At 38.1% G+C, this 23,141-nt stretch overlaps 1 protein-coding gene across 1 annotated transcript; it reads left to right on the forward strand.

The window, feature by feature from the left end:
- Positions 1-815: 815 nt before the first annotated feature.
- Positions 816-18,179, forward strand: LOC126829676 (deleted in malignant brain tumors 1 protein). The gene is made up of 9 exons (XM_050559701.2): positions 816-993; positions 6,635-6,818; positions 7,898-8,145; positions 8,600-8,756; positions 9,670-9,875; positions 10,359-10,561; positions 11,556-11,956; positions 14,006-14,316; positions 14,573-18,179. The coding sequence occupies exons 1-9, from the start codon at positions 915-917 to the stop codon at positions 14,983-14,985; spliced, it is 2,202 nt and encodes a 733-aa protein (XP_050415658.2). The 5' UTR covers positions 816-914; the 3' UTR covers positions 14,986-18,179.
- The last annotated feature ends 4,962 nt before the right edge of the window (positions 18,180-23,141 follow it).

The following is a 23,141-nucleotide window of genomic DNA, read 5'->3' on the forward strand; positions in this document are numbered from 1 at the left end:
TTGAAATGTAGGACGTACAGTTGTCTGTTTACTAGTTCGGTATCCCACGGTTTCCATGGTGAACGTCATACATGTTTTTAAGCAAGTGGGGGTCAGTCAGGGTCGTATGTAGGATTTTAAAAGTGGGGGTGCAGCAGAGTGGTGGAGCGCCATAGCCTCCACGTATGTGATATAAGAAAGTTTCGACCAGGGCAAACGAACCCATTGGCGTGTGGGCGCCCTTAAAACCGATCGACTGATCAGTGCCTTAAGAGCATCACTGTGTGATTATAATCAATTGTATTATTTTATAATTGAAAGATTGTCAAATATTTTTTAAATTTTTTTGGGATGGGGTGGGAGGCGCAATTTCTCGGGGCGCCTTATTTTTCTGGGGGTGCAATGTACCCCCTGCATCCCCGCTAAATACGGCCCTGGGGGTCAGTATATATCTGTATACATATTACAATTCAACAATGAACAAGCTTTGTTTTGTATTTGTTATAAATTCGACATTCTAAAATAACCACGTTGCCTGGGAGAGAGAGGGAGAGGGAGGGCGGAAACATTACCCCTTTAGATATTTTGCTGCGTAATCACATTGCAAGGATCACATACCTGAACGGTTTTACTTATAGGGGAGTTACCTATGCCCTTATTGGGACGTACATAAGAGTGATAAAGCCCCCTGAATCAGACATTAGTGTATGTCGCTTTTCTTTAAATTAGAATGGGTCGATATCGATTTCCTTTTACGGCAACTAAGGGTTGTGTTATCAACAGCCCCATTTCATATAAATGGTTTAATTGGGGGATGTTTATCGAGCTCAGTTTAGTTTAAGTTAGTGGGCTTAGACTGCGCTATTCGTCACATTGTCCGCTTACAGCAAAGTCTGATATTATAGTGTACCTGTCGCATAGTGTACGGCAAACCCATGCCACCATCCTGCTACAAGATGTTGAGTGGGGCAATCATACTTATTGTCATGATTCAGGAGGTTCCACTTATTCAAGGTATATATTATTTCTTATTTTCTTAGAATTTAGTGTTGTAGGACAGAGGGCCTGGCATAGGACGACGTAGATGGGACGGAAACCGAGGTCCCGTGTACACTTTGGTGTGCACGTAAAAGAACCCGTGGCATTTGGATATAAGAGTTGTCCTTAGCCCCGCTGTCCGGGCAAACATTTCCCTCATAGCACACTGTATGGCGTATGTCTGTCTTTATAAGCCCTGTCGGAGAGAGAGGGAGAGAGGGGGAGGGTAACATCCACTCAACACAAACCAGACCATTTCGGGACTAACAAGGTTCAATTTTATTTCAATAATTCGCTTGCGCGTAGGGTTGTTTTTAGCAGTGGGAGGAAACCGGAGGACTAACGAAGTTGGACAGGCGAGCCTACTCCTTGTCACGTACAACCGGGGAATCGAACAGTCGAGCAAAATAGAAGGATGTTAAACCCCATTGCATTCCATTTTCTTAGAATCTATTGTTGTTTATAATTTGAAATGGTATGAAAACGGTCATAAGGTGTCGTAGCGAGTGGATAAAACCCACAGAAAGGGACAGGCTAGCCAGGGGGGTGGGGTGGTCTAGTGATCTAGAGTCTCGCGCTTCGACTTCTAGCTGACCTGTCACCTTTGTTTCTGGTTGTGGTTTCGATCCCCGGTGGAACATATGTGGCATCTTCTCAACCTCGTGGCTTACTCCGGTTTCCTCCCACAGGAAAGACCCATGCGCGTGCGCTAGGATTATCAAAAAAGATTTGTCTGCGATATCACCCTCGATGGAAGCGGACGTTAAACACTAATCACAACAACAACAGTATTAAAGCTCGCAATGGTGATATTTTATGTGAAATTTAGATTTAAATATATGAACTTTATTAAAGCTCGCAATCTTGATATGTTATGTGAAATTTAGATTTACTTATCTATGAAATGTATTAGTGTCATTCACTGTTTAAAACTTCAACGTACATAAATAAACTGAAAATATATTGTAAATACAATGTCAATAATAATATAAAAAAACAGAAAACTTTTATGCTGCTCCTTGTGTAAATGGTGTGCACTGCTATCTTTAGGTTTCGCGAACTCTTATTTACGTTCGACAAAATCTTATTGCTGGGTCTGTTTTAATCCGATTAAATTTATTGCCTTTCAGTATTTACATAGATATGATATTTCCTAAGAAATAACATATTCGCATAATATGTGATATGTACTTAAAATACTTAAATCAACTTAGTCTGTAATTGACAGTTGCTACATAAAAAAGAGTTATTTATCGAAAACATATGTCACTCATTTACCACCAGAATTACACGTGAGTGGAATCATTCTAATTGCATCATTTGATTTAAAGTAACCAATCAGTTTGTTAATTACACAAGTTCAGGGCCATGATCACGCGTTATTGTGCATGATATTCAATTACCTTTAAAAGAAACCGGGGAACCCTGTAAGTCAGACTTGCATTAGATTCCAGAGATCGAGGGTACATCTGAGTTCCTAGACAGCCGAGAGGCTGGATAGGGTGGAGAAGTGGTTTTAGCTATATAGTATTGTAATTTGTGCTATGCTTGTATCCATATATGTATTCAGCTATATAAAATGAATAGCGTGGATTTGGCCGTGATACATTTGATACTTTCCCGAGCAAGAATAGAATACAGTCTTGATTTGGTTTGACTTCTTACTGTTAAGCATGAACCGGGCTAGTTAGTGAAGACGGGAAAACACCATGTTTTATGAAGTCCCGAAATGACCTAGTGTCGAGTGGACGTTAAACCCCATCCCCTAACCTTAACCCTGGACCGTCTCCGATCTAGCGTTCTCCGTTAAGTCATGAAATAAAACCCTGCAGGCAGACATAACAAAAATATCGATTTTCCCTTGTTTTTCCTTTAATTTATTCGATTGTTTGTATCATTTATTTAATTTATGTCGACCCATGGATAGGGAATTTTGTCTGCCACATTACGTTGTATGTAATATTACTTCTGTTGAAACAGGCGTTAAACCACTACTGCCAATTTGCAGAGAATTTTGTCGGTCAATTAAAACGGAGAATTTGTCTACACTGTATAAAATTGTCCATTTTTTTATGTATCTGAATTCTGTAGACTAGACAGCTGTCCTGCCTTTCACATCAGGCAAAGGGAAACCACGCCTGAAAATCACAATGAACTTTCTCGGCCAACACCCACTTAGCCACTGTGGCTCCAGAATTGAACTTCAGAAGTTGCATGATCTGTCATCATCGACGAAATAGGCCCCACTGATGAGTAGTGAAGAAAACGAAGAGTTAAAAAAATGAAATGAAATAAAATGAGGACGGGCATACGTCATACAGTGTGCTATGAGGGAATTTTTGCCCGGGCAGCAGCACCATGGCCTACACTTATATCGAATTCCAACTGCCAAGGATCTTTTACGTGCACGCCAATATATACAGGGGACCTCGGTTTTTCGTCCCATCCGAACGACTAGACAGTTGTCCGTGTCAGCCCCCCCCCCCCGTCCTGCATCGTTGACAAGGGGAAACCACGTCGGAAAATCCCAATGAACTTTCTGGGCCAATGCAGGGATCGAACACGCGACCTCCAGGCTAGAGAACCAGCGTCTTACCCACTTAGCCACCGTGGCTCCTCCGAAGAGTTAAATGTCTCGTGTTCAGATGAGATTTCAAAGAGTTCCAGTGACTAAGACTGTAATATTTGTATTGTTTTCGTTTGTCTTAATAAAAATATTATTAATGGGGCTATTTTGTGGTTTATGGATTTTGAAATATGTTTCAAAAATAGGGAAAATGTTCTGGAAACAAAAATTACCAGGATTTTTTTTTTTTTTTTTTTGTATTTGAAAATGGAAATTGAAGGAAATTTCTGTAAATTACAGGGAAACAAATACGGATAAAATTATCCTGGTAATTTTTGTTTCCAGAATTTTTAACGGGTTTTCACAGATTTATTTTTGTTACAGTGTACCCTGTTGTCTGCCCTCTCAACAGAATTTTGTCAGAAAATATGTTTGCCCTCCTGTCTGCTACTTACGTATTATCTAAGAGCTAAATCTACCAATTTCTGGTCTTTTTATTGTTTCAAATACCTCATAATGATTATCATTTAGACATTCATTCATATACCAAGCTTATATGTTTGTGAAAAGCCACTATTTTAAGTTAAGATAAAATTTTAACTTAAAATATTATTTTAGTGGATTTTAACTAAAATGCTTAAAATCGTTTTGTGAAACTCATCTATCTTAAGTTAGGATGAAATTTTAGTTTAAGACGATTTTAAGGAGATTTAAGTTTTTGTGAAAAAGGGCCCAGCTCTTTATCTAAATCTTACATCATGTATCTTTGTCGGCCACTTTACAGTGAATGGCGAATGAGAAATGTATTACTCAATTCAGCGGGCTCAATGTCATATACAATTTTGAACGTAATTACTGACGCGGATACTAAATCAATAATTGACTTGATATTCACACTAACTTACCCTTTTATTGAAATAACTGACGCGGATACTAAATCAATAACTGACTTGATATTCACACTAACTTACCCTTTTATTGAAATTGTAACAAATCTTCTATAGTGGAGATATCAAAACGTCCTTATTGGGTTATTATTTTTTTTATTTTTTTTTGATAGACAATATTTTTATTCGGGATGTCTGAATGAGATTGGCGAACAGGCTTAGCCTATGTAAAACTCCTCTCCCTAGATAATATACATACATAGTATTAAAACAAAGGAACAAAATGGGTGTATATACACAGTTAAAATGACAAACACATACATATATAAGTGTAAATACATATATAATGAGATGGATGGAAATGTATAATATATACCTATAGGTTACATGTTATTATTGTATTAAAGTATTTGACTATTCACGTTTATGGTTTCACTGTACATGTTTAATGTCATTGTGCTTCAACATTACACAGTGCTCCTCAATACAATATTTTGAACTAGCATCCTTTATTCATAATCTCTATCATCGTCGCTAACAACGATAACCATTATTTAATTCATGATTTCTATCATCGTCGCTAACAACGATAACCATGCTTTAATTAAAACAACATTATCAATCACTAACAGTAAATTATCAGCCTATCACAAAGTGTGTGGTCGATATGAATTCTCTGTGAAATGGCAGGACAAAGTTGTCTGTGAAAAGGCAGACAAAATTCTCTGTGAAAGGTGGCCGACAAAAATTCCCTGTGAAATGGTCGACATAAATTCTCTGTGAAATGGTCAACATAATATTCTTTGTGAAATGGTCGACATAAATTCTCTGTGAAACAGCAGACAAACTTCTCTCTAAAATGGTAGACAAGATTATCTCTCAAACAAAAGATTTATATACGGTGCTATATGGTGGATTTAGTATAAATCTTGTCACCGTCGACAAAATGGCGATTGATATATTAGCGCCCCCACCCCCCGCCCTCTTGATTGAATCTTAACCTATGTCGGCTATTTCTTTTGATCATTTTCTCGATATAATAACACCATTATGATACGTGTCGTATGGAAGCCGATCAATACCCTTTTACGCTCATTCTTGCCTTCGCAATAGAAGTGCGCATGAAAGATACAGATAGGAAGGCGACGTGAAATCCGGTGATAGCCTCATATCGATACGAACGCAAGGTAAATTGATTAAGGTGTAGCTGAAAATTGAATCGTAGCGAAGCGAAGCTGCAACGGGCGCGTTAGGGTCATTTTTCGCGTCTTCGCACTTTGTAAGGCAATCATGACAGAATGTGAATTTATCGGCTGTCATAAATCGACGTCTTTATGCTAGATAATGACCTGATGTGAGGCCATTGTAAAATATAAATTTATGCCTTACTTATGAGAACGTGAATCCGTTTGCTAAGTAATTGGTTAATTTACGTTATGTAGTTTGGGGTGTAGCTCAGTGTACTATTAGTTCGGGATCTTTCACGTTCTCACAGTATATTCTGGATATTCTGGGGAATCTAAAAATAATATAGAGTTCCAAATAAATTATATACGCTGATGAAGGTTCAAACGTTTATTAAAGACTGACACAGTAAGAATACTGACCGACTGTCTTCTGTCGTATATAAAGCAAACCTTATCATCAGTTCAGAAGTTTACTTGGAAATTAAACATGTGAAGGGGATTATAGATAAATTTACAAAGATTAACCCTTTGAATAAGAAATAGTCGCAAGACCATTTAAACATCCTAATAGGTGAACATTTCATGGGTATTATTTAATAAATTGTGTACCCTAAGTCATACACGTATACTATATTATGTACAATAATGTGACTTACTGAACTGTGGTCAAGTTGTAAGATAACGATGACGATGAGAGAGATTTGCTACTGTCATGTTAAATTTAAAAAATAATATTTTGAACAACAAAAATATCTATGCTATATCACTTATATGGGCTTCCATAGATTTCTTCTCTCCGTTCTTCTATTTTTGTCGTTTATTTTGTACAGGGTGAACAGTCCATTTACTGCTTAAACTATTTTGCCTATACCGTTTGTCTATTTTGTCTAATGGTTTGGATTGTTCGTACTTGGGTTTATTTTATTCATAGAGTAACCGTAGAATCTTGTTTGATCCTATACATACTATACTTTCAGGTCAGCCAGTTACCCGCAGCCCGCTAGTTGCAATCATCAGTGGAACCCGTATAGTCAACAACGATCCTACTAACAATACGTATGGAAGAGTGGAGGTCCAGATAAATGGTACCTGGGGAACTGTATGTGATGATCAATGGGATTATCTAGACGCAGGAGTCGTTTGTAGAATTCTCGGATTCCAGTAAGTTCTTTAAATTGCATCTTAATGGACGGAGTCGGTCTAATTACAACTTCCCGGATGAAGTCGGACTAATTACTAATTAACTAGACGCGAGAGTCGTTTGTCGAATTCTCGGATTGCAGTAAGTTCTTTAATTAAATTGCATCCTAATGGACGGAGTCGGACTAATTACAACTTCCAGGATGAAGTCGGACTAATTACTAATCATCTAGACACGGGATCCGTTTGTCGAATTTTCGGATTCAAGTAAGTTCTTTAAATTGCATCTTAATGGACGGAGTCGCACCAATTACAACTTCCCGGATGAAGTCGGACTAATTACTAATTATCTAGACGCGAGATAACGTTACTATTAACGTCACGGTCCTATCAAAGATAACGTTACTATTAACGTCACTGTCCTATCAAAGATAACGTTTATTAGCGTCACTATAAGCGTCACGGTCCTATCAAAGATAACGTTACTGTTAGAGTCACTTGGTTTGTAACATGATTTTGTAACAAGAAACGCTAGCTACACAAATTGTTTTATGCTGTTTTGTTTATTTGAACCAGTGTGTGTCCGACTTTACATCACATAATATTCCTACTCACTTTATTAAAGATACATTATGGGAGATAAGATAAAGAGATGGCAGTTCTCGCTATAATAGTTAAAAACTAGATAGTGTAAAGGTAATTTGCTGAAAATTTCAGTCAAATTGATCCACTATGAGCCGAGAAAGAAGCCGGTGAAATTTTTGCATAGTCTCGGTTATCATTACTAAAATCATTAATATAAACAGCATAGTCTCGATTATCCACTTTTTTCTGATTTAATTATCTTTGGCCGTTAGCGGCATATAGGAATCTAATCCAGCCTACATCGAAGGCTATATAGCCTTGACATCGAGAGTTTATTATGGTCTGGATAAGTTAATTAATGTCTAATTGATAATTTAGATAACATTTCAGGCCTAAAGAAAGACTTGTAATAAGCAGATTTTGCTCTTGCATAATGCATGTTTAACATTCGACACCAAATAATTATCCATGCAAATATCAACCATTCCGCATTTTATCTTTCTTTATCATTATAGTTTTGGTGGGTTAGCGGAGAGAAATGCCGTGTTTGGACAAGGAACCGGACCAATATGGTTAGATGACGTTCAGTGTGTTGGCACTGAAACCAACCTGGACCAATGCAAATTGAATACTTTCATCGGTTTAGGGAATTGTAAACACAATGAAGATGCCGGTGTAATATGTTTTACTGAACCTGGTCACAACCCAAACCCTGGTGGTGGTAGCCCTGTTGACCCTCTTATACCAGTGATGATACCAAACTGTAATTATCATTGTATTTCTAAACTATATAATAAATTTAGACCCGTGTAATGAGCAGTAATTGTATTCCATAAAATTGTTACCTAGGTATTTCAAGTTAATTTACTAAATGTTATTGGCATGTATAACATTCCATATAAATGTCAGCGGAGAAGCGACGGATGGCGAAGATTCAGATAATGAAGGCAGGGTATCGAGCATGGCAATGCATTTTCTAAGCGATCATACCCCTGGTAATATTCCTGCTGTTCAATCAAAACAAAAGCCAATGGTTCCGCCAACGGTCGACATGAAATTTGCAAGCTTGTTTTTCCGGAAACTGTGCATCGAATTAAGGACTGCGAGTTTAGACATGACGTCACAAATTCAAGATGGCTGTGATTGCGTCATACTCGGCCCGTGGTTCACAAAGTTCGGTCATAACGTTAAATCAATTGCCTTAAATTATTTTGCAGGTGCTCCTGCTATTGATATAATCCGTCTTCATACACCGGTTGGTGCTGCTCATCGTGGTCTGGTGGAAGTCCGACATAATAATACATGGGGCTACGTCTGTGACAATTCCTGGGACAAAGTAGACGCCGAAGTCGCTTGTCGGATGCTTTGTTATGCGTAAGATAATAATCATTATAAAATCCGATGAAATTAATGAGAAGGCCAATATCTGGCCATACTGGAAAATGTAGATGCCGTGTAGTTTTAACTCCACGTGAATAATGGAGATTTAATCATTCTCATTTTATCTACATGTGTCCACTAATGAAGTGGTCCCCCCCCCCCCCCCCGTCGCGAGTCTGACCGTGTTGACTAATAGTAAGTGCAGGAGGACTGCACGACACACAAAACGACAAAAAAAACCGCGGACCAAACAAACCACATAGACATTGCAAACAATAAACAACAAATATCAAATCATATGAATGGTTCCGGGGACCAGCTGTAAGCGTCCACTGTACTGTACAGTCCCGGGCCTGCAATGATACAGGCAATAGTCTGTCAGTTGACGTCGTACTTTTTTTTTACCTTGCCAGACTACCTAGCTTACGACGGGATGATCCACGAGCTGATACAAACCCATGAGCTTATTGGTCACTTTTGATATTTGAATGTTGTACCAAATCCCTATACATTGGCAGTCAGTAGTCACATCACTTACACAAATGGCCAGGACAACCAAGGGGATAGGCCTACAATACAGGCCCGTAACTAAGGGGGTTCGCCACCCTTGCAAAATGTTTCGGACCCACTGTAAAAAAAATGTCGACCATAAAAACACTAGATATACATTGTCCGTCAATTTTACAACACCTCCTGAGAACCCCCCCCCCCTCCTTGCTCTGAGCTAGTTACGTCCCTCTACAATATCAAGTAAAATTATGTCAGTCGACTTGCGTGCAGCGCCCGCCACTGTATGTGCACTATCCTCATAACACACTGTATGACGTATGCCCATCTTTATTATCCCAGTTGGTGTAGAAAAGTGGGAGACTAAACCCAATTTCACTTTTTTTCTCCGATATTTCAGAAATCAACAGCTAAATGCTCATCCCGAGTTTTTACTGAATTACACCGTTATCCCCAGGTCGAATCCCATCATCTTGAGTGAAGTGAGTTGTACTGGTAGTGAAAACAGCATCAACAACTGCCAACACGATCCCTATTATCAACATAACTGTGGACGGAATGAAATTGCGCGTTTATCTTGCGCACCACCGGAAGGGCCTAAGGGAAGTAAGTTAAGAAAGTTTCGTATCTTTCATGGTTAGATCTATTTGACATTGCCAAAAGCATATTTTCCTCGAGGTCACGAGGGAAACAGGGTTGCTAACTCTAACTCTAATAATTCTCACCAACAATCACGCGCCCTAACCCTGTTCACATCTCACTACCTTAAGGCAATATGCATTTGGCCTTGACAAATAGATCTAGTCATCTTTAATCCTCTATAGATGGGGGCCACGGTAGCGCAGTGAGTAAGACACTGAGACTAACCTGAAGACTTGGGGTTCGACCTGAGTGTTGGCCAAGAAGGTTCAGCGGGATCTAGCATACATAGGGATTAACCCGAATCCCCACACTCACGACTGTCCCATGAACCACCATCATGGCGCTTGTTTAATACTTGTAGTCGCCATATATTGATCGTGACAAATGATATATAATTGGTGGAGAATTCAAAAGGATAAAAATGTTTGCGCTGATATCTTCTTTCAGATCCATTGCCTAGAGTCATTTGTACCACAGATGAAATTCTGGTCGAGTTTGATAGATCTAAGGACCCTAATCTCAACGTACAACATTTGACTTTTGCGGATCCAAGTTTCCAAAGGCTACCTGGATGTAACTTTGTGAAGAGTGCAACTCCTCGTTATATTAATTTGCGGATACCTTATAATAACTGTGGTACAAATGTGACAGTAAGTAGAGAGAGAGAGAGAGAGAGAGAGAGAGGGAGGGAGCGAGGTGGGGTTTAACGTCAACTCGACACAAACCAGGTCATATGCTTCAATTTCAATACAGACATTCGCTTGCGCGCAGGGTTCTTTAGCAGTGAGCGGATCCCGGATGACCCGAAGAATACCCACGTGGTTGGACATGCGACCCTACTCCTTGTCACGTACAACTGGGGAATGGAAACCACGCCAGTCGACTCAATGACAGACTTTATGAAACAACGCTAACAAATCTCCCTCTCCCCTCCCGACATTAAGTACAACATTTAAAACACAATATGTATTTTTGCATCCGGCGTGGGGCATGTCAACTGTGAAAGAACTAGCAGACGGGTTGGTAGAAAAGGAAAGCACAACAAATAGCGAACGGTTTGATGATAAATTGTAGCGCAAATCAGAAATTTCCTCGATTCTGATTGGTCGAAAAGTGTAGTCGAATGGACAGTAAAACCCCTCGAAATTATCAAGGCGCGTCTCCTGTTCTAATGATTCAAGCATGGTTAAATTGACACTAAACCTCCTCTAAATACGTAACGGGGGGCGTCTTGATGATAACCTTAAAGCAGCTGATTGTTGGGTTTTTTTTTGGTATTTTAGACTCGCTAGCCTGGTGGTCACGTGTTCGATCCCTGCATTGGTCGAGAAAGTTCATCGGGATTTTCTGAAGTGGTTTCCCCTTGTCAGTGGTGCAGGACGGAGGGCCTGACAAAACCGAGGTACCATGTAAACATTGGCATGCACGTAAAAGATCCATTGGCAGATGGAATTCGATATAAAAGTAGGGCATAATGCCGCTACCCGGGCAAAATGTCCCTCATAGCACACTGTATGGCCTTAGCGCCGCTGTCCGGGCAAAATTTCCCACATAGTACATGCCCGTCTTCATTAGCCCAGTCCGAGCAGAACAGTAGGACGTTAAACTCCATTTAATTTCATTTCATTTCATTTGATATTTTAGGGTAATGCGACTCATATAACCTACTTCAACACCCTCATGTACGGTGTGACACAACCAGCTATTGCCGGTGGCATCAAACAAAGATCGGATTCATACAATATAAAGGTTGCTTGCTGCTTGCCACGAAACCAAACAGTTTTCAGAAATGTCACCAATATGGAATTGACTCAGATGGTGAAAAATGTCTCTCGGTTTATTGTGAATATGACCATATTTACCGATTCATCGTATAGAATCCCAGTACCAGCATACCCTGCCGTGTTCCAGTTGGGGGAGTGGGTTCATGTTGATGTCGATTTCAAGACGAACGATACAAGGTTGCGTCTTCTGGTACCAAACTGTGTTGCTACACCGTCTACAGACCGAAATGATCCTACCAGATGCCCTTTAATCGAGGAAAAGTAAGTTAAGCTTTATCTTAAATATGGCCCACGGTGCCTCAGTGAATAGGACGGAGTGACAACGTATAGTCATTCGGATGGGACGAAAAACCGTGGTTCCGTGGTGTAGGACGGACGGACGCACAACGTATAGTCATTTGGATGGGACGAAAAACTGAGGTTCTGTAATGTAGGACGGAGGACAACGTACAGTCATTCGGATGGGACGAAAAACCTAGGTCCCGTGTACACATTGCGTGCTCGTAAAAGAACCGTGACAGTCTCGACATAATAGAGACTTTTGGCAAGCGTAAATTCCTGGTCCGTATCGCGTATCCGTATCGATTTTGCGCGTGACGTCATCAATGCGTGTGTATTTCTCATACGTGATACGGCACACGGATACGGCAGCACGTATCGAACAGCTTTCATACGGAAAAGGTCCGTATAACATCGTTGTCTTTTTACCGTATTGTTTATTGTTAGACGCGGAAATGTTGTGCCGTAGCGTTTTTATGAATCTATGTTTATCCTAGAACACGAAGGTATATATTTGATGTGATTTTAACCATGATAAAGACTGGAATTAAATCATTTTTTTATGAGCTTTTCGCGGAATTTTCATATTTTGCCTGTCTGTCTGCATGCTGGCTGATCTACGTGCTACATTTAGGGAGGTGGGGCCTTGCAAATCTGTAAAAGAGGTATATACTTTCTGAAATGATACATTAGTGATAGTGAAACCCAAAAAGGCTGTCAAGTCCAAGTCGAAGATTTTTAATAAGATTCGACACTATTTGTTTTTTTCAAATTGTTTTTAAATAGCTCAGCGATTGTCGAGCGACTTTACTCCGTTCAGCAATTTGTAGGCTAGGCACCTGACTAGTACTGATGTTGATCTTGGTAGATAACTGCCATCATATGCTGTAATAGAACTAAGTTCGGTAGAAGCTACCTATAGCCTACATGTACGTACGCGGCGCGAAAATCTGCCAAAACTCTAAAACCACATTGACGCAACGTATCACGTGACGATACGGATACGTGATACGGTTAGGGAAAATCCCACTTGCCAAAGGTCTCTATTGACTCTCATAGCACACCGTATGACGTATACCCGTCCTCATTAGCCCAAAACGAGGAGAACTGTAGCCCGCGTGGTTAAACCCCGTTTCATTCCATTTCTTGTTGTAAGATTTAGATAAAGAGCTGACCGCCCTGGCTATAATAATTCAGAAATAGATAATGCAAAATGAATATATTGAAAATTACTCATGAAGTTTCGACAATATTTGACATAGATTGTTTTTCGAGACATTGCCTAGCATCGCCATTTTTAAATTAAATCAATAAATGGCGAACGTGTCCTCAAAATGCAAATGCAAGCGAACGTTTCTTGGGTTTTTACTGATGAAATATACCCATTTACTTATAAAGGAGGGGGTGGGGGTCTAGTGGTTTGACGAGTGCACGTGAAATCATAATGTCCGTCATTGAATCAGCTGGCGTGGTTTCGATTCACCGCGTGTACGTGACAAGGAGTAGGATCGCCTGTGACGTCCAACTTTATTGGGTTTCTCTGGGCCTCCCGCTGCAAGCGAATTATTGAAATAGAATTGAACCATATGTTAGTCCTGAAATGACCTAGTCTGTGTCGAGTGGACGACAAATCCCATCTTCTTTCTAGCGCTCACTTTTACTTATAAGATATTCCGTCTATTTGCTCCCTTATCTAAACAACTAAAAATATCCCGAAGTCGTTTACCTGGTATTTAACGTACTTCGTTATAGTTGGGGGGGGGGGCTGTCTATCATTGAGTCAATGGGCGTGGTTTCGATTCCCCGCTTGTACGTGCCAAGTTGTAGGGTTACCTGTCCAACCTCGTGGGTTTTCTTCGTGTCCTCCGGTTTCCTCCCACTGCTAAAGACCCCTACGCGCAAGCCAATTATTGAAATAAAATTGAACCATGTGTTAGTCCCGAAATGACCCAGTTTGTGTCGAGTGGACGTTAAACCCCATTTCTCTATCTCTTTGTTATAATTTACAAATTAAATAAATTATATTTTTAGTTGTCCTGTTGAGAAAACAGTAACTACAGTTTCCTTGTCTGACAAAAGGGCAGGGTTCCGCTACCGGTCCTTCAGGTTTGTCAACTACCCATTGGTTTACCTCCACTGTGAGGCATTTATCTGCATCAAGACTGAGCGACCTTGTGACCGAACCTGTAACGCCACCATAACCAGAGGGCCATTCGGACGGCGACGGAAGAGAGACATAGAATTAAATACCATCTTCTACGTGGACGGTCCACCCATGCAGATCAACAAAGTTAACCAAAGCCAAGGCATCATTGAAAGATTGGGTGACAATGGCCGACCCAGTAAGTAAAAACATTTCTTATTTTGAAAATCGAAACTAAACCTAATCAAAGAATTAAATATATAGGTATCCTGTATACCAGTCAGAGGTTGGACAGAGAGAGAATTGGATTTAATGTCCACTCGACACAGACTAGGTCATTTCGGGACTAATACATGGTTGAACATTATTTTGATAGCCTTGAAGTATTTGTTGCAGCAAAGCAAATGACAACAGTTTAATCTGAAATTGTCTAATCATTTTTTTTTCTAATACAGCTGAAGTTCCAATGGATCAAATCCCTCCTGAAATACTGTCACCAACAACCAGAAACCCTCTTGATGGACCCCCGATGCCCGACTTACCGGAGTCTGTAGCAACCGTGGAGGTGACACCTGTTAAGGAAAATGGGACATTGTCTGACATCAATGTAACTCGTACAGTCGTTGAAACAAACAAACCAGTGAAGACGGATATTTGGATAGAATTTCCGTCCAATCAGCAGAAGAATGTACCAATCGTCAAATCGGACCGAGGTACTTTTAATCAGGTATCAAAGAAAGAGGAGGTGCTGGTCATCGGTTTGCAGGGTGGTGTAAATAACGCCCCTCTTCCCACACCTCACCCCCTAACACCCCTTGCCTGCTTGATTGAAGTCTCGATCTCGATCTTGATTCAGAGATTGTATTAAGTTTTAGATGCTGCTGGCGTCACCTTTTATAATTATCAAATTTTTTTGGACTTTTCAGGGCTAATGTAGGGAAGGTGTTAATCCTGTCGTCCGTTTTATAATATTTTGGATTTTTGGGGGGCTAATTTAAAGAAAGTGAATATTTTGTAATATTTTAGGCTTTTCCGGGCTAATATAAAAATAAGGTGACTATCCTGTCTTCCGGTTTTTAATATTTTGGACATTTCTGGGCTAATGTAATGAAGGTCTAAACCCTGTCGTCCGGTTTGTAATGATCTGTAACTTGATACACAAATTATAAAAGGATTAATAAATTGATTTGGATTTACATGTACATATTTGTATAAAGTGCCCCACAAGTAGTGATATTAATTGTGATATTGATAGTTAACCACAAGTAGTGATATTAATTGTGATATTGATAGTTAACCACAAGTAGTGATATTAATTGTGATATTGATAGTTAACCATGAGGTATATATTGTTAGTTTAAAAGATGCATTAAATACGAACTAGGTCTGTCTATAAAATGTCTACTCAATGGCTTCAAATATTCTATAAATTATTTTTTTGACATTTATTAATATGACAGGTTTATAATCAACTTTCTAAACCATCGGATGGACGAGGTTGAAATGGATTTAAACATTTAATAAAATGGAAAATCGAGGAAAAGTCTCGGTTGGCAAGAACCCTTGCGACGATCATGAACGATCTACGCTATATCTTCGAACTGTCGTAACTTCGCGCAGAAAAATGTAGTTGGAATAAAGTTTTCAATATATTCATATTTCATTATCTATTTTTGAACTGAGAGAGAGAGAGAGAAATGGGGTTTAACGTCCACACGACACAAACTAGGTCATTTCGGTACTAACATATGGTTTAATTTTTATTTCAATACTTCGCTTGCGCATAGGGCTCTTTAGCAGTGGGAGGAAACCAGAGGACCCGGAAAAAACACACGAGGTTGCACAGGCGACCCTACTCCTTGTCACATACAACCGGGGATTCGAAACCACGCCAGTCGACTCAATGACAGACTTTATGATACAGCCATCCAACTCCCCTATTTTTGAACTATTATAGCAAGAGCAGTCAGCTCTTTATCTAAATATAATATAATACAGAGACTATCTAAATCCTACATAATACATCTTTAATATAATACAGAGACTATATAAATCCTACACAATGCATCTTTAATATTTGTATTTTTTGTTAACACGTATATTTTGATATAATATTATATAGTTTTCCATTTTAATGTCGAGGTATATTTATTAGTCACGCGTGTCGGTTCAATATTCTTGTCGACGCAAAAATGAAATGAAATGGGGTTTAACGTCCTATATTCTGCTACGAATGGACCAATGAGGACGGCGTACGTCATGCAGTTTGCTACGAATGGACCAATGAGGACGGCTTACGTCATGCAGTTTGCCACGAGGGAAATTTTGTTGCGTCGCTACGTCCTATTCCTTTGCGTGTACGCCAATGTGTACCCGGGGCCTCAGTTTTTCATCCCACCGTACGTCTGGGCGCTGTCATTGTCAGACCGTTTCAGATATTATACATGTTATTATGAAAATAAGATATTCACCAAACTCTTTATTGTAACACTTTTATTTATATAATGTTCCGGGTTTTTTTTTAAAATGTATTATATTATTATCATTAGTATTGTTGTCCGCCCCGAATAGTTACAATTTTATATATATCGCCTAGCGACCAATAGTTACAATTAAAATATGGCGGTCGCGTAATGATATCTTGTAAAGTCCTGATCGATTTTAAGTATTGATACAAAGATATAAACAAATAAATCCTATTTTGTTAAAAACAAAAACCTACTTAAACATACATTATCCAAGAGGTAAATTTGCTTATTGCAGGTCTTTCTTTAGGCTTGAAATTTTATCTAAATTATCAATTATACATTAATTAACTTCTCCAGACCGTACTCAACTCGCGGTGTGATCGCTAGCCTGCGATATTTATTGGATTAAAATCCGATCTGCTGCTCAACGCTCTTTGATGATTAAATTAAAATATGGATAATCGAAACTATATATTCATCGTACCGACTTTAGTAATGATGATCGAGCCTAGGCCCAAATTTCATTCGCTAAATTCTCAGTTCAGAGTGGATCAATTTGACTGAAATTTTCAGTAAATTCCCTTTACATTATCTTGTTTTTAACTATTATAGTGAGTTCTGCCAGCTATTTATCTAATCTCCCATAATGTATCTTTAATAAGCTTATGTGATAGTTTTATTTTTTTATATATAATTGTTATGTTTGAAATGTTATTTGTTAATTTTGTTGTTGCTGGTTTTTTATAAACATATCGTTATACCATGACAAGATAAAACTCTGGGACGCCATTGGTTGAGATATTGAAGGATTGTTAATTAGTCGCGATTGTACCACTGTGAATATAGGGGAGATCAGTCATCCAAACTGTGTAGTAGAGACGAAGACTACAATGGTTTACGTAGTCACGATTAGATGTTGATTGACAGCTGTCAGATAGTGTTAGGGCGGGGTATACGTCTTCATTTCCGCATAAACGTATTAGTATTCATATCCTAAGGACCAATGATACGCTCCGATGTACATGCAGCATCTATCTGCCCAGCAGCTCTCGTAAGTTTCAAGGAAGAAATTGGAAAGATGCCAGTAATTCGTTCTTGTTAATTATATGATTTGTCTTTTCGCTAAACGTACTTTGATATTTGTAATATACCTCAACAAGGTAATGTGACGCGGCAATTTGGTATAGTTCGTTTCCAAATTAGATTTTCATGCTTATTTTAGATATTTTACATCATGGCATGCCATTTTAAATATTATTTTATTCATATCGATAAAAATGAATTCGATCGTCTATGTGGTAATAATTTATCGATCTAGATAATTATTTAAGAAAAACAACACTTTTGTATTTTTGATGTGCTCAATCACTCAATGCCATTTAAGGATGACGTCATTCTAAATACAATTCAAGGATGGTGACATTCTAAATTCCATTCAAGGATGACGTCATTCTAAATGCCATTCAAGAATGATGTTATTCTAGATAAATATATTGATATCTGACAGATTCTGTGATAATAAAATAGTATTTTCGATATTTAGCATACATTTTTTGTAATTTATTGAAAATAAATACCATAAGTTATTATTCCATTTGGTTTTATTTTTATATAAATGGAATGAAATCAATTCTGACGATCTGTTTGATGAGTACAGCTGATTAAATTCAAGGATAATGAATATTCCGTCAATGATTCTGTTAATTTCATGACCTTAAAAGTTTTAATCAACCCGAGGGCCTGGCGAGGGCTACGTCTAGTCGTTCGGATGGGACAAAAAAACGAGGTCCCGTGTACACATTGGCGTGAAAGTAAAAAAAAAAATCCCTTAGCAGTTGGAGTTCGAAATAAGAGTAGGCTGCACTGTCGCTGCCCGGGCAAGATATCAGTTTTCAAGGCCCCCTTCGCGTTCACCTGGCCGAGGACGTTAAGAGGAATGGGGTTTAACGTCCACTCGACACCAACTAGGTCATTTCGGGACTAACATATGGATTAATTTTATTTCAATAATTCGCTTGCGCATAGGGGGTTTTAGCGTTCGACTCAATGACAGACTTTATGAAACAGCGCGCGCAATGTCGTCAATTGGATGTGGGGATCACGGTGGCTAAGTGGGTAAGACTCTGGCTCGCTATCCCGGAGGGCGGTTATTCGATCCCTACATTGGCCGAGAAAGTTGATCCAGATTTTCCGGCGTGGTTCCCCCTTATCAGTGATGCAGGACGGAGGGCCTGACAAGCACAGCTGTCTAGTCTTTCGGATGGGAAGAAAAACTGAGGTCCCGTGTACATATTGGCGTGCACGTAAAAGATCCCTTGATAGTTGGAATTCGATATAAGAGTCCGGGCAAAATTTCCCTCGTAGCACACTGTATGGCGTATGCCCATCTTCATTAGAGCAGTATAGGAGCAGAACAGTAGGATGTTAAACCCCATTTCATTTCATTTCAAATGGATATTCAGATTTTTAATTAAATCCTAAAAAAAACGAAAGCCCTTAACAAGTTACTATATCTAACCCCAATCTAGAAGCGACAATAATACTTTAACCTCAATCTAGAAATGAAAATGTCTACTAGCCCTCCTCGCCACTTAAATACACTGATCATTTTGTTAACGTAAGGCATGGAAGTGGAAAAGGCGTGTTACACCAGCCCGGTTTGTGTTCAGTGTTCAAAAAATGTAATGAAATGCGGTTCAACGTCCTACTGTTGCTGTGACTGGAGCTAAAAAAAGACGGGAATAGACCATTCAATGTGCCCCAACCCTGTAAACTATAAGTGACAATACCCAAATAAACTGTAACAAGGAACATATTCAGTCTTTTTCCCGTTATAGAACAAGTTTCGCTTTCGGCAACTTTGATTAATTCAATAAAATGATTAATTATGTATTAAGTGTTTATTCTAAATGTGTATGTATATAAGTATTACATTACATAGTATCAATATAATGAGATGACGGATGTAGTTTAATACAGGGAAATTAATATTGTTCATATATATATATATATAATTATATAGGATGTAGACTATTATGATAGAAACGTCCTTCACTTACTTGAAGACAAACGGATGTATACAATCACCGATGAGAGAGAGAGAGAGAGAGAGAGAGAGAGAGAGAGATGGGGTTTAACGTCCACTCGACACAAACTAGGTCATTTCTGAACTAACATATGGTTTAATTTTATTTCGATAATTCGCTTACGCGTAGGGGTCTTTATTAGTGGGAGGAAACCAGAGGACACGGAGAAAACCCACGAGGTTGGAAGGCGACCCTACTCCTTGTCACGTACAACCGGGGATTCGAAACCACGCCAGTTGACACAATGGCAGGCCTCGTGACACAGCACGCACGTGTTAACCATTCGCCCCCCCCCCCCCACGCACACAGATTCGAACCATGATAAAAGGAGAATGAGATTAACAAACGACTTTATTCAAGATCACAAAAGAACTGACGGCCAACGAACATGAATATCACCGAAAATTCGAGTATAAAACAAGTCTATTAAACACCAAAGTGATGAATTCACCAGACGATTTCCATTCAGACCATTTATTCTCGGTCCGTGCTGCCCTACTAATAGACTATCAAATCTTGTTGATATCCGTATGTGCCAAATGTAAAATCTGTTATTCGGGATGGCATAGATTTTGTTAATAGACTGTCCCAAAATCTGAACGATGGCGACGTTTTCGTAACCATGGATGTTTGTAATATGCATGGCAACATTTCCCATGACCTATGCTTTCAGGCCATAGAATATTGGTTGGATAAACATCCTGAATACAGTCATGAGGGAATTTCAAACAACTTCATCCTAAAAGCTATACGCATCATCCTGACTACAAATAAATTCTTGGTAACAATGGGATTTCTCGAGGAAAAACTATACTCAATTGTACAAATTGAACATGGCGTCGATTACGGATTATATTTAAAAAATCAGCTGAAACGATTCCTAGGCGATATATTCTGTATTTGAAATGAACGAATTGGCACATTGCAGATTTGAAACAAATAATGAATGATTTAGAATGATTGAAACGAACGATCTGCAAATCGCATTCTTGGGCGTTCAAGTGAAACGATGGGGAGAGCTCCTCCTCATAACGGATATGTATTCTAAAGAAACAGATACCAAGAACTGACTTTCGTATAAATCATTGCGAGAAAAATATGCACCATTGTGATAGATGAAGACCTCCGGGTTGTCAGATTAGGTGAGCTAAAAAGTATTTACTGAAACAGTATTACCCCCTCGAGGTACTAGAAGTTGGGATAAACAAGGCTTTAGCAATTGATATCCAAACATTGAGAACTACTAAAGTAAAAGACAGTTCGGATAATAGCATTACCTTTGTCGTTACCATTACCATCGACGGGATTGTAATATTGAAAATTGGCCCTTATTTGTAAATAGACATATCTTTAGATGTGCACAACACCTACAAGTAAAATTCCAAATTTTACCTTTTTATAAAATGAAAGTCGATGACACCACGAAAAAGAAATGAATGGAAAACCATTTTATTAAAAAAAAATACTTTCCTTGACTTAATAGTCAATGAGTAACAATTAGCCATTAACTTCATTAATTTTCTTAAATCTATCCCAGGATTATCTTCCAGTCATTGTTTCTAAATTAAACCCATATACTACAGATTAACACACGTGTGTACATGTTTGCTATTAGTTAACGATATACTCTGTAACCATAGACAATGTAGATTATTGCCAATTAAAACCTCAGTGTTACAATGTAAATATGTATAAATATACTATACCGTTCATCTTTATACAATGACATTGTTTATGAATATACTGTTGGAATGGCATTTAGTAATTGGACACATTAAAATAAACACAACAGTTCTATGGATAACAATTACTATATTTCTATTAAAGCTGCGTTTCAACAATGATTCTCTTGTCGTGAGCAAGCACAATACTGATACAGACAGAAGGAGCGAAATTTATTTATTTATGAATAGTCCCAAGACGGACGAAAAGTACTTTAAAATGTTAAAATGTTATTAAACCAGTGTTGAAATCAGTTTGTGTCGGCATACCTTGTATCTTTTCATCCAGAAATATTAGCACAACCGTAAAGCTACACTACTCAGTCTTAAGACCAACTAGAAATCAGCCAGTTTTTTTCAAGTTTGGGAATGTGACCTCAAAGATTTGTTGAAGAGAATCCTGTCATCAACCTCTCAAAGACAATAAATTGTAGCCCAATTAGTATCTATTCAGATGGTGTATTGTATAAGTGTCATATTACACTGCTCTATATTTAGAATGTAAAACTAAAGCTAGATGGGTTTGGAATCAGATTCTATGAGATTTGAATAAGAGAATAAGAAAAACTAATCAAATTAAACACAGAAATAAACAAATTTAATAACAATTTAGTATAATAAAAAAAAAATTGATTCGAATATTACATAATGTAATAATAAGCTTATTAATTTGATGTAATATCTACAGCAGCTTGTCTAAACCAGGGTATAAAATATCTTACATTATTTTACTCATATACTTTGACCAATTTGATGTTAACCAATTAAATGATTTTGGAACTGGAACTTTTTCTTGTGGAGATTAATATTCATAAGTAAAACAAGGGTTGTTGAGCACATTACGATTGTATAACTCTTGCCAATTATATATTGATTTCTATAGAAAGGGGTCAATATCGAAATATTAATGGCCTATTGATCCATCGTACAATACTATTTACGAACTTATCAATTATCAGTAAAAGAAAATTTGATCCAAAATTATCTATTTTGGTGCAAAAATATGAACATTTACTGATTATTTACATACAGGGAAAAGGTCACCCCAAAACAATCTACATGTATTTGTTATTTAAAGGAGCTAAATCGCTGATATTTAGGATCTAGAAATTGACACAAATGGTTCGCAACACAAATAATAATGTAATATGAATGTACATAAACCGATTTAGTATTTATTGCGCATGCTCTCCAGATAGGAATATGACGTAACCCTTTGAATTACTTGTGGAATATATCTAGCCTCGTCCTTCGAGTCCATTGTTATAAATGGCACTTAAAGGTATTCGTGAACCAATGGTAAAATGTTTATTTTGTCTTACAATTTTATGGAAGCCTATAACTACCATTCATAATTTCTACTTTTCGCCACTTCAAAACACGAAAGTCGAAAAGTGACCTTGAAAGTAGAGACTACATCAACTTCCGAGGCGACAAGACAACAGTACGACAGCAAGCCAAAATCAAAGGTCGCTAATATCGCCATCAATACTAGACTTTATAGACTATTTTGTTAACGTGAATTTATTGTCAATGTCAACAAAACAGTACACCTTCAATAATGTATTATAACAATATTACTTATATTCTCTGTCACCACAGAGTTCTTGATGTGGAAATTTACACGGAAATATTTATTTATAGCTAGGGATATGATATCTAAATTACATCCTTCTTATTGTTGATATATATATATATATATATATATATTATATCAACAATAAGAAGGATGTGATATCATATCTTTCT

Source organism: Patella vulgata, chromosome 8 (assembly GCF_932274485.2).
Source record: "Patella vulgata chromosome 8, xgPatVulg1.2, whole genome shotgun sequence".
Lineage (NCBI taxonomy): Eukaryota > Metazoa > Mollusca > Gastropoda > Patellidae > Patella > Patella vulgata.

Excerpts from the sequence above, each read along its gene's own strand:
- LOC126829676 (XM_050559701.2), top strand. The coding sequence starts at position 915 with ATGCCACCATCCTGCTACAAGATGTTGAGTGGGGCAATCATACTTATT. Across the intron at positions 11,957-14,005 it reads TGCCCTTTAATCGAGGAAAA|TTGTCCTGTTGAGAAAACAG; the intron begins GTAAGTTAAGCT and ends TTATATTTTTAG. Across the intron at positions 14,317-14,572 it reads GGGTGACAATGGCCGACCCA|CTGAAGTTCCAATGGATCAA; the intron begins GTAAGTAAAAAC and ends TTTCTAATACAG.